Raw genomic sequence first — 12,633 nt, forward strand, 5'->3', positions numbered from 1 at the left:
GGGATTTCAAATCCTAGTTATAAGAATTTTTTTATAATTTTACAATAAGATTTTTTCATTGTAAAATAGAGCACATGCTTTAAAGCAAGAAAATTTTGTTATAATAGTTGTTGATGGTGAGTTCAAGGTTGCATGATTTGGTGATTCATTTCAACAATAGCCAAATTGCCATTGAAAAGATAATTACTCATTCCTCGAGTTAACATATGATCTATTGGAAGCTACTATAGATGATTCCACTTCTGGCATGGCCGCATGGGCTATAGCCATTCATCCAAACTCAAAAGAATTCTTGGAGTTGAAAATTGATGTTGATGTGTTAAATTTGCTGTAAATGCATGAAGGTTCAAAGGAATCCAACTTTATTTGAAAATCACTCATACAATTCCTCTTGAAACAATATTCAAGTCCATCGATCACTACAGGTACTTATTCTTCCATACCTACTTTTAAAATTGGTTTTGTTGTTGATAATGTTAATAATGTGGTCTCTGTTCATGCTGGTGGAAATGCTAACGGTAGAGGGAAAGATGGGTTGGGGAACTTAGCAAGTCAAGTGTAGATGTAGGTGCTGGTAGTTCAAACACTATTCGATTTGATTATAAGAATCTAATGGCGGAAAGTGAATCTAGTAATGAGCATGACCGTTAAAGATAAAACAAGATTTTAGGCTAGTAAGAAAAGATAATACTTCAATTGGTTTGCTAGGGGGATTACAAGTTCAACTCTTGCTGGATTAAGGTTTTGTTTTCTTTAATATTATTAAAATAAGATTATATACACGCTTAAAAGAATCCCTTTGAAAAGTTGGGAATTCCATGCCCAAATCTTAACATTGGTGCTTTAATGGTAAAGATTAGCCAAATAAATAGCGTAGGAAAAGCTAAAACCATTTTTATGGGTTGGGAGGAGGGGCCGGCCAAAAAGTCCATAATCGGGAAATTATAATGAAAATGATCGTCAAACAAGTCAAATAGTGGGTGTAGTAATAATAATGGAAATGAAGGATAATTATGGAAAGCACATTCCTAGTGCGGTCGTGTCACCGGAGTCATCTGCGCCAGACTGGACACACCAATGAGAGAGCATGCTCTCCCCAACACCTAGTGATGGATGTATGGTAAACTCGTTTTCGCTTTGCATGGAACATATTTTTATTTGTATCCCATCTTTGAAAATCACAAGAGCCCCTATTTATTGATTCTTGTGTATAAATATAGCTAAACATAGAGCTTTATGCAACAAGTTTATACTTGATTTAGGTGGGTTTAAAGAAATGGGGAGGGGGAAGGTAGAGATGAAAAGGATAGAGAACCCAACGAGCAGGCAAGTCACCTTCTCAAAGAGAAGAAATGGGCTTCTAAAGAAGGCTTTTGAGCTGTCCATCCTCTGCGATGCTGAAGTTGCCCTGCTCATCTTCTCTTCCACGGGAAAAGCTTACCAGTTTGCCAGTCATGAGTAAGTTCTATTCTCTCTTGTATTTTTTCACCTTTTTCGCCAACCATGTATGACTTAAAACCCCTTGGGTTCACATTTTGTCATGGAAGCATGTTAATTGATGCCAGGGCGTAAATTGTAAACCAAGCATTATATATGTTGTTTGATATTTTTCTTTGCTCTTAATATATTGCTGCAGCATGGATAGGAGCATTGGAAAGTATAGGAGCGAAGTAGGGCTGCCTGATTCAAGTAACCCTCAATTTAGAACCATGGAGGTAGTGTGATGAGTTCTGATCAAGCTTACTTTTCAATATTTAAGGCATGTGTGAATAATGAAGATAATTCCAGTATAGAGTCTAAACTATATACAACTACATTACAAAGAATTTTGAAGTTGTTACGAAGAAATTATATACTGAATATGTGTACTCAACAGTTTCTTCTTTTTCTTCTTCCTTTCTAACATTATTATACCTCAGTGTCATTATTATAAAATTAGGTGTAAAATTCAAGGAAAAATAAGTAGTTTGTAACTATAGCTGCTGATAATCTCACTTTTGTTGTTTTCTGTTGTAAACTAGACACGTTCATGGATTGAGTCGGTTCTCGTTGCCCAAGGCCTAGGGTTAAATTATTTCTGTTATTTACTGTTTGTATTTATGCTCTAGGATACACAGAGCTTGGTTTTTTTTTTTGAAAGACTTGGTTGGGATCTATATTCTGGATAAAAATATAAGGCAAAAATATTTATAATTGCTTTAATAACAGACTTCAGTTTGTGTGCATGGACAATAGCACCTAAAGACCAGGAAGATAATGCCTTAATGGCGTTCAGACATTGACTTATGCTAGGATATATGTGGTCTCTGCTTCTGCAGGCAGGTCAGTTTATGACTGCTTCTGGTTAGCAATTCTTTTCACCCAGTGGGCTTAATTCCACCTTTTATGGTTTCAGAATATGGGCCCGAAATTGAACTTTATATATGTATAAGCACTTTGGAACTCAGGCAACTAAAACTGAGTTTTCCAATAGCGTTCAAGCATGTATTAATTATATACCATTTCACAAACATCTCTTTGCAAAGCCAAAGGTCAAACCTTCAATTTTGTTCGTAAATTAACTGCATGCATACTTGTCAGTTGAAGACTTTAAACTCTATTTTGGTCTATATGATATGCCAAGAGCTTTGATTTCTTGCTGTTCACAGTTTTGGAGAAGTGAGATTGAAGAGTTAAAGAGATCCATAAACACCTTGGAAGCAAGACTTAAGTACGTGCAACTGTTGCTGCAATACTATCTGCGTTGTTGTTGCCCAGACAATTTGCCATGTTGTCATCAGCATGTCTGTTTTTTTATGCAGGCACTTATCCGGAGAAGACCTATTATCTTTAGGCATGAGAGACTTGAAACAGCTGGAGCGACAGTTGAAGATAGGCGTTGAACGTGTCCGCTCAAGAAAGGTACAAACATTAATACATAGTCATGTGAGTTATATATTATAGAACTAGTGATGATCAGGGACTTTTGTTTTGACCAGAAAGCTGAATCAGAAGAGAACGTTTAACCATGATAATGGCATTAATTGTTGTTCAAAAATTATTACTTTCTAAACAATATAATTTGATCTTCTACTAATTTGCAATTCTATTAAACAGAGACGCATTGTTTCGGATCATGCCACCTTGCTGAAGAGAAGGGTAAGAAAATGCCTGCGAGAAACCTTATTTCCTGACAACTATTGAATTTCGCTGGCCAGTGGCCTGATTTATTTAAATGCTACAAAAAGAGATGTAAGAACTTTGTGCCTTGATTGGAAGTTGTAACATATGATCAAGGTGACTCCTTAAAACTCTCCTTCAAACTCTTGGAACTGAAAGTCATGATCAGAAATTTTTATAGTAGAGGAAAGATGACATATTTTCCCTCCTCTGATCAGTCCTCTAAAAAATATTTCAACTATCATACCAATTGTGTATGGTGCCCTTCAGGAAGATATGGTAAGGCAGCGACATACACCATGTCGTCGTCCAGTTGAGATTCTGGTAAATTTCAACTGGCATATATCAATACCTTTACACAACTTATTATGCTGAGTTTGATGAAATATTATCAGAAGCAAATTCAAACTTACATCTTGTTTTTCAACGCAGCACAAAGAATTGCATGAGGACAACACTCGTCTCCAGAAAAGAGTGAGATTTTCTCCTGCACCTTATATTACTACTACTATTTTAGTTTGGAAGCATTAGATTTTGAAATGAACCTTTTTGATGTTAAGTTGAAGGAGCTACATGACGGTAACCTCAGCTCAACAATTGTGGGTGAAAATGTTTGCAGCATGTTTCAGCAAAGGTATAGATTAATCAATAATCACCCTTAATTCAACAGGTCTTCGATAGACTACATATATGTAGCACCTTCTCTTGTGATAAATATACATGCCACATAAGTCATCTTAAAAGATTTATAATTGCAGCCATACATTTTTAGATTAATTCCTTATCTTTATTGTGGTATATTTAAAAATTTAACCATAGAAATGCAACCTTTTGATTGGATGATACCCAAAAAAGATGTCATATACACAATTTTCTTCTGCTGGACTTGTGAAGTTGTGCAGAGATTAGTGAAACTTTCTGAAATACTTGGTGCTTCTATTCTTTACTATCTGTCATATTGCTAGGCCCATACTTGGTGTTTCTATGGAAGACTGGAACTGTTTGCATTGTTAAGAACTTTTTTGTGCTTTGGAATGCAGGATTCTTCAAGATGAAAATCTCCTTAAAGAAGCAGAAAAGGTCTCCCACTAAGGCTAGATTTGCTTCAGTCACTTCAGCTGCACGCGCTACTATATTATTGCATAGTAGTTGACAGTGACATATTTGTTTGCCCTGGCTTTATGTTTTGATTTGGATGATTTTTATAGTTTCAATTAATCTTAGGGGCCAAAAGTTGTAAAAACAATATTTGTGGAGAATCCCCATATGTGTGACAAGATGTACAAAAGATAATATCGTATCATCACTTTGATCATACAAGAAATATATATTCCCCTGAAAAGGCATACATATATAGGCCACCACACAGGGACAAAGGTAAACGGGGGAAGATAGTGCCTCTGAAAGGAGTTTTTGCAGCACATGGTTAGGAAGAAAATTTTGGTATTTACTGCATCGACAAGAGATGTCCTAGAGATCTCTACTGTAGGTGCCATAGAAGCATGAAAAAAGCCCAAAATAACCTTTGGTATGATCACAAAACATACGTAAGTTAACCCTATGGAGGTTCTAAGTACTCCTTGTTTCATACCTTGGTAAGATGTTCTTTCAAGGTTGACTCATGCAGAACATCTCCCAATATCTGAAACATGGCATTTAGGATAAATATGAGGCCAAACTGAGTATATGTTTTTGATCATGTAAACAAGCATATTACTTTACAACAGAGAAAAACTTTTACATATTACAGCTTCCAACAGAAAGGAAGGATATGTATCTACCATTGGTATTAGCAATCAAAACAGATTAAGAAAAACTTCCAAGCAAGTCAAGGAACTTACACTTGATCAATCCCCCCTTTCAAGACTAAAACGCTTTCGAACGCCTGATATATAACTTGTAGCCCTGTCATCGATGCCTTCATCATAGTTGTATAGTTCAACACAACCATAGGAGTCATTTCTTGTATCAGAGGCAAGATAAGAGTGCTTCTGCTTTGTTGAATGATCATCGCTATAGAAACCTGTAGAAACCATTGTACCAGATTGGCTAGGCATAGGTTTGTTGCTATACTGAACAGAAGATGATGTCTTTGGTGCCTGATACAGAGACATGATCATCTTACCTTTCTTGAATCCTTTACGCTTAGACTCCATTAACTCACCAAGATCTTTTTTTTTTTATGTTGTTCAGTGTAAATTAAGTTCAATCTGCATCTATATATATAGTGGATTCCTATAGTCCAAAGGTATGAGATAGAGATAAAATCTTAGCTTAAACAGATAATATTGGCCCTAAATAAAATATCTTGTGGGATATCTGTATCAGGTAGATATTTTAGAAATTCGAAATCAGCCCAGATACTTTTCAGCTTGTTTAGTAGTAGTCTAATTGAAGCAACAAGTGCACAAAGTGCACTGTGATCTCCCAGCTTTGTTGCATTGAAGGAAATGGGGCCAGCATTCCCAGATATATATGTTGCTTCCATCCTTTTCTTGGGAACTTTAGCCTTTAATAAGATGTGAAAGCTAAGATGCTTCAATGCCCAAAGAAAATGAAACTAGACATGTTCTTTTGTATAAAACCAGGCTGATAATATCACGATATCATGTAGTATATATCTTTCTGATTGAATGACTTGTGCTAGAGATAAACTTGACCAAGATCAATTGATCATTACATTGCATAGGCATTTTGACTAGTTGGGTCTTGCCCCAAGTTGTTCCCTCACACCATTCTGTATACTCACCGGTCTCCAGTAATGAGATTATTCCAAGTAGCTTAATTTTTTCCCACTAAACTAAAACAACAAATGAAAAGGGAATAGCTTTATTTATTCCATGCATGTCTAAACATAAACAGTCCACTCCACTGATTAACAGACAATAATTTCATTCAATGCATTCATTCGTCAGCATTCAACAAAGAACTTCAATTTTAGGATTCATCATGGTACATTTCTTTCAAGTCTTTAACAAGTTAATGATGGATATATAATTCGGCAGTAATTAAGACTAAAGGCTAAATCCCACTCCGTCATCCTTATGGTCGTGAAGGACTTGACAAGATCGAACGGAAAAAATAAAGTACAGTATATATATTTGACCATTAATTTGTGAATTCTTATCCATATCATTGTTAGCAGTGGCACCATATATGTTTTGTCAGACGTTCTAGTTAGACAAATAGCCTCTGGAAACCTGCTTTGGTTGATTGGATCAAATTCCAAATTCGAATCAATTCTTAGACAGTTGAATGTTGATGTCTAACCGAGAGGATGCTCTCTCTATACATGCAAAGCTACAGTCCAAGGGTACGAAAAGACAAAAACATTGCAACTTGACTGATATGTTTTTTGCTCCAACATCTTTAAAGAAAAAAAGAAGCAGAAGCGTCAATGTAGAACTAACTGTATATGGTGATAAGGAGATTCTGAAAAACTAGAGTTTTGCGTTGAGTCAAATATGGCTCCTAAAAGCACTGCCTTTTGGGCTGCAAGTGGGGTGTCATGGTATCATATGAAAGCAGAGTGACATAGAGCAAGTGTCACTAGTTTTTATTGATTATTACGTTACATAATTTTGGAATCTAAATCATTGCCAGGTTGCTACAAACAAAGCAATCACAAACTATGGCTGACAAAACAGAGCAACATGAAAAGTCAAGGGCATTGCTAAAATGTTGTACAAATTTATTATTAATGGGCAGAGTGTTGTTTTACAATTGCTTTGGGCTTATAGCCAGTTTCTGGGCTCAGCTCATAACCCACCAAAATCATCTGATTGGGGTTCGGCTTTTCTCCTTTAGCCCATTCTCATCTCTCTCCTCTATTTTCGCTAGCGTTGAAGCTCTAAATCCCTTTCTCTCTCCACCATTACCACCAACAATGGCGTCATCTATAGCGGCTCGCATCTCCAGAAAGGCAGCGGCCTCGGCATTCTCCGCTCACTGCCACACCATCGCCTCCCGTAATTTCGCGGCGGAGGCGGCCAAAGCGATCTCGCCGTCGGCGGATCGAGTGAAGTGGGACTACAGGGGCCAACGAAAGATAATCCCTCTCGGACAGTGGGTCCCGAAGGTAGCTGTCGACGCTTACGTGGCGCCTAACGTTGTCTTGGCTGGTCAAGTAACCGTCAGCGACGGAGCCTCGGTGTGGAACGGCTGCGTCCTACGTGGCGATCTCAACAAGATTACCGTTGGATTCTGCTCTAATGTCCAGGAACGCTGCGTCATTCACGCTGCCTGGTCCTCACCTACCGGTAATCCTTTCATTTTTCTTTCTTCTTTTGGTTTTTTTGAGACCTTTTTCTTAAAGAAATTTTAGGGTTTTGTAGTTCTTTTGGACTTGTTTAGAATAAAAAAATTTAAGTTGAATTAGATTTGGTTTTGATGTTAATTTACTGTGGAATGAGCTAAATTAGTTTAAGCTTTAACTGATTGAGACTTGTACATTGGGAGTATGAAAAATAAGTTTTGATATGTTCAATGCAGCTGAAAAATTACAAAGGAAACAACAATGGTTAGGCAGAATTTAGTGTTGCAGCTTCTAGAATTTAGGTGCCTGGGTCTTAGGAGCTGTTGGTGTTCGTATAATGCATATTGAGCTAATTTACTCGTTGAAAGACAAAGGTTTTGTTGCTTCTTCTTATTTCTTACTGTCAGATGCAGAACATATTTTTAGGTTTCATTTTGAGCTTTACAGACATCATTAGCCTCATTTTTTTTTTGTGACATTCAGTACATAAGGTCTACATGTTGATCCATTAGGTGATAGCTTGAAGTATCGCCTATTTCCTTGGCATTCAATTCTTTGCATTGTCAAAATACCCATGACTCAAGGACCAATCATAGGATGAAAAAAGGGTAAAATAGATGTTGGTCTGCAGTGCAGCTTTGATAGTTGCTAAGAATGTAAATGTCCATGCCAAGAAAAGTGTGTTTTATTCTAGACTGGCTATGTAAGTGAATTGCAATAATCAGTCTAAGCTATGAAAATGGTCCTTGTTCCATGTTCTTATTATGCATAGGGAAGCTAATGTGTTGCAGCTGTGGAATGCTCAGAACATGATGTGATATGTGCAAAAAAAAAAAAAACTAAAGAGCTGTCAGCACAGATGTGTAGTTGCTTAGCACCACCCTTAGGTTAATCCTACTTCAACAAAAGGAAGGACATGCTTCACTTTTTAGATTCAATCTGCGGATTCCCAATGAACCAAAAGGGAGTCTTTTAATGAATGATTATGAACCTGTCAAAGAAAAATAGTTATGTATAGCACAATGACACAGGGAAATCTCCTGTCTGTGAAGTAACAGTGACAGCTTAGACTAACTTTGGCCGTACCCATGACATTATTTTTAAAGCTTTTTGCTTATTATTGAATTAAATGTCCTCCTGGCATTGCTGAACAGCAGAAATGCAGTTTTCAGGTCTACAAAATGTTATAATGGCTTTCAATAAAATTACAAAAGAGTAATCACATTTAGAGGGATACTATTAGTGATCTTCGCTTTAGTTTCCATTGATGTTTTTGGTTATCATATGATTTGCTTAAATGCATCAGTTGTTGGTAGGGCATAGGTGCAAAAACATGTAAATTATGTTAAAGAACTGGAGAACTGGAGAAATGTAAATTATGATCCCATTTCCTAACCCATTAAAAATCTTGTTCGCTAGAGTTTACATTTTCATCGCCTCTTCTAGTGGATGGATAGAGGCACAGGAGCTATCATATTTCTTTTATTCTAAATCTATCTCTAAATATGGTACCCACAACAGCTATCGCATTCCGGTTGACCAGTATAGGAAGTGGAGACTTAGTGATTTCTCGCTTTGATAGTAGCTTTAGGGAGATTATTCACCCCCATCGTACATGGAAGGGTATTTTTATAGTAATGAAGGTTATTAAGTGATGAAAAATCGTCTCTGTGTGACCCCTCAAAGATTCCTGGTTTTTTCACATGTCTTTTTATTAATAGTTTCAGGGATCTGAAATTTGCAACTTGCTCCTTGCTATTGCTGTTACATGCCTTTTCTGAAAATGCCTTCTTTTGTTTCCAAAACAATTGGTTGACTGTCAAGAACTGGTTCATTCTTGAATCTTGTTTATTGGTTGATCCTCTTTCTCTACTCTTGGAGCCTGCAGACCCATGCTTGATTGCAGGTCAGCCTCATTCTTGTAACTGGGGATTTCTTCAATCGTTTATGCTGTGCGGTAAAAATGGATCATATAAGCCAATGTTTTAGGTAGAACTTTATTCTGTCCATGCGTCGTTCAGGGATCAAGTCAATTCTATACCTCATTGGCAACATCACAAGAAACTCTATTAACAAATTCTGAATATATTTAATATGAAACTTTTTTCTATATTACAGGACTTCCAGCTGAGACATCAATTGAGAGGTTTGTGACAATTGGGGCATACAGTCTCTTGAGGTCATGCACAATTGAACCAGAGTGCATTATCGGACAGCATTCTATTCTTATGGAAGGTTCCTTGGTGGAGACTCACTCTATCCTTGAAGCCGGTTCTGTAGTTCCACCAGGTAGGAGAATCCCAACTGGTGAGCTTTGGGCAGGAAATCCAGCCAGGTTTGTCCGGGCTCTGACCCATGAAGAAACCTTAGAAATCCCGAAACTTGCGGTTGCAATTAATGATCTGAGCAAAGAACATTTCTCAGAGTTCCTTCCATACTCAACAATATATTTGGAAGTTGAGAAGTCAAAGAAGTCCCTAGGAATTACTATTTGATTGCTTTTTGGTTGTCATATTTCCATATATCGGTTTACTGGAGTTTCCCTTGCAAGGAAATAAGCGGCCAAAGAACATATAGAAAAGAAGTTTTATCCGTTGTTTATCCATGTATTTTGATCATGTTGGCTGTTGAAAAAACTTGTAGTTGTGAGTGAGTTCCAATGAAGGGAATATAGTTGCAATTGAAGAAGGATATTGTGGAGTAGTTTCCTTTGTATGCTGAAGTCTACTGTTTTTGCCCTTTGTCATGGTATTTATTTGTTAATTGTCAGCTTCCTTCACATCAAAATCAAAATCAAAATCAAATTGAATGATTGATGAAGATATCATATAACCCTGTGCTGTCTGTTGGACTTATGTAATTAAGCCCTAGCTACCGATGTTGGATCCTTTGATCTCATCAACACGCAACTGTTGTCTCTTGGGCTCCATTTCGTTATAACTTTTGCATTTTTGCCTGCCAGACTCAAAAATGACAAGTTTTTTTCAACAGCAATCTTTATTTTGCAACTCCAACCTAACCAAAACAAATTGTGAGGAACAATCAAATGAAGACTTGATATATTTTTCTTCAGATGTTGGTATTGATTTATTTCTTAAAGGCTCAATCCTATTACTACTAAATAGAACCAGAGTCCATTGTCATTCCAAATTATCAAATTCCAGATACTGTGAGAGAAAAAGCATATTCCCTCTAGAAAAGATTTGAAGATTATTATTCTGGACATTTGCGTGCGTGCGTGCGTTTGTCACAATTAGCAAAGTCTCAAGTATGGGCGTGGACTGGGATTATAGATTCTCTGGGTTGGTACAAAATATTGCAATTTACCAAATCACTGCTTACTACTACTGCTATTATTGTTCTTTTTCTATAGTTGGCTCGTTTGTCTCATGACCCCGGAGCAGTGAACTGAAGCACCATGGAAACTATTAGAACTCCATTCATTCTTGGTCAAGTCAAGCTCCAAGTGCTCAACCTTAGTAAGTTACTTTATAAAGTGTTGCAACTCTCAAAATATAATTAAGGTTATGAGAAAGTTCAAGAGCAGAGTGGTCTGAACCTTATTAGAAACCATAGAGCTGGACAAGTCTTGCAAGAAAGAAAGATAGCAATCAGTAGATGAAGCATCGGTTGCCAGAAAACAAGTTTTTCGCTATGTCGGCTGGACAAACTTTGATTAGAATAAAGATTCTACAGGGCGGGTTATGTAGCTGCTTGTAGAACTCAAAGGACAAAGAGACAGGTTGCTGCTTCTGGTGCTGGGGGTCAAATCTAAACTTCATTTTCAATGCTTTGTGTCATCATTTAATATAATTAATGTGCACTACATTGTGGGGAAACTTGGACAAACAACATTAGGTGGGTGTGTTCCCGTACCTTAGCGAATACATGGTTTCTTCCTGTCTTTAGTGGGAAGGAGAATTAATTAGACGAATCACTGAGCAGAGACCTCTCTCTCTCCGCCCACCCAAAATTTTCTAACACGTAAATTTGAACCAGTCTATCATCTAGTTCCTTATTGGTATGTGGGAGAGCTTTGTCAAACTTAATAAATATATTTTAAATGACATAATCATAATATAACAATCGTGATTACTTTCTGTAGCTTTTCAACAACCCCTACCTCTTTGGTCCTTATAAACTAGATCATTATTTACAGCTGATTTTGGAGCACTTATTCCATTACAAAAGCAGCATCATCATCACCATCTTCCACTGGCATGGCAATATGCCATCTGCTACATTCGATCTCTTGATGAATTGGAATATGGCCAGCTCATGACTTAGCAAAACCAGTTCAATATCCCTTGCTGTAGCTGCCCACCATGTAATGCAAACAATTGGTCACAACTTTATTTCAATATACCAAAATGGGTGTTCAAGAAAATTAATTTCAACAAAGCTCGTTTCATTGATTAATTAATCAATATTCTAGGCAAAAAAGTTTTCGAAAATTTTAGTCATGTTCCTCTCATATGTTAATTCATTTCCTTTTAAGGTAAATATATATATATTGGAAATGTTAAAAGTATATGATATGATTATATTAGAATTTTATAAAATATTACCGGCCATTAAAAGAGAGCTATAGTGATTAAGATATTTATAGCTCAAAATCTTAGACTTTTTTCATACGATAAAATTTTCTAGATTTGATTGCGATTATAAATTTTATTTTCAAAATAATTGTTTCATTTTTCTATTTTTTGATGAGAGTATAAATTGACGAAAATAAAAAAGTAACCATGATAGTTACATGAATACTACTTATTTTTTTAACGGAACATGAATATATTATTTTCAATGAACAGGAAATTAAGACCCTATTTGATAAAAAGAAATGTATCATATAGATTCAAGTGTTTTTGGGGCAGTACTGGAGTCATAGGTCATCAACCACTAAGCATGGTGGAAAACCTAATGGGAAAATTTATATAAATTGTCACTCTTCTAAATGAAGCAAAGATTTTGACGTCTCAACCATTCTAGTATCTATCTAGCTAGCTAGCGTATAATTATACCTCTTCCATCTCATTTCCACTTCCTTTCCTTGTATTACATTCTCATAATTCAGTAGCTGCATAGTTCCTGCTTCTTCTTCCTTTATCTTGACCTCCGCTCCATCACCATCAAAAGAAACGAATATCCTATACATGGATGAGGGCAGCCAGGCAAGTTTATCATTTGGTTTATGCTTCTTTGTCAGTTGGATCTTGTTA

General features: G+C 36.5%; 2 protein-coding genes and 1 long non-coding RNA gene across 3 annotated transcripts; 2 read left to right on the top strand and 1 right to left on the bottom strand.

Moving 5' to 3' along the window:
* The first annotated feature begins 1,040 nt into the window (after positions 1-1,040).
* LOC18605122 (MADS-box transcription factor 23-like) lies at positions 1,041-4,452 on the top strand. Its single transcript, XM_018116819.2, has 9 exons — positions 1,041-1,115; positions 1,263-1,458; positions 1,637-1,715; positions 2,649-2,710; positions 2,802-2,901; positions 3,097-3,138; positions 3,592-3,633; positions 3,720-3,793; positions 4,200-4,452. Exons 1-9 carry the CDS (start codon positions 1,088-1,090, stop codon positions 4,249-4,251), a joined length of 675 nt encoding a protein of 224 aa, XP_017972308.1. The 5' UTR covers positions 1,041-1,087; the 3' UTR covers positions 4,252-4,452.
* LOC108661080 (uncharacterized) lies at positions 4,441-5,579 on the bottom strand. Its single transcript, XR_001926888.2, has 2 exons — positions 5,001-5,579; positions 4,441-4,801 (listed from the first exon to the last, which is right to left on the bottom strand). It is a non-coding gene; the product is annotated as an uncharacterized LOC108661080 (long non-coding RNA).
* A 1,369-nt stretch (positions 5,580-6,948) lies between these two features.
* LOC18605123 (gamma carbonic anhydrase-like 1, mitochondrial) lies at positions 6,949-10,117 on the top strand. Its single transcript, XM_018118458.2, has 2 exons — positions 6,949-7,418; positions 9,533-10,117. Exons 1-2 carry the CDS (start codon positions 7,046-7,048, stop codon positions 9,907-9,909), a joined length of 750 nt encoding a protein of 249 aa, XP_017973947.1. The 5' UTR covers positions 6,949-7,045; the 3' UTR covers positions 9,910-10,117.
* The last annotated feature ends 2,516 nt before the right edge of the window (positions 10,118-12,633 follow it).

Source organism: Theobroma cacao, chromosome 3 (genome assembly GCF_053813885.1).
Source record: "Theobroma cacao isolate CCN51 chromosome 3, ASM5381388v1, whole genome shotgun sequence".
In the NCBI taxonomy this organism is placed as follows: Eukaryota; Viridiplantae; Streptophyta; class Magnoliopsida; order Malvales; family Malvaceae; genus Theobroma; species Theobroma cacao.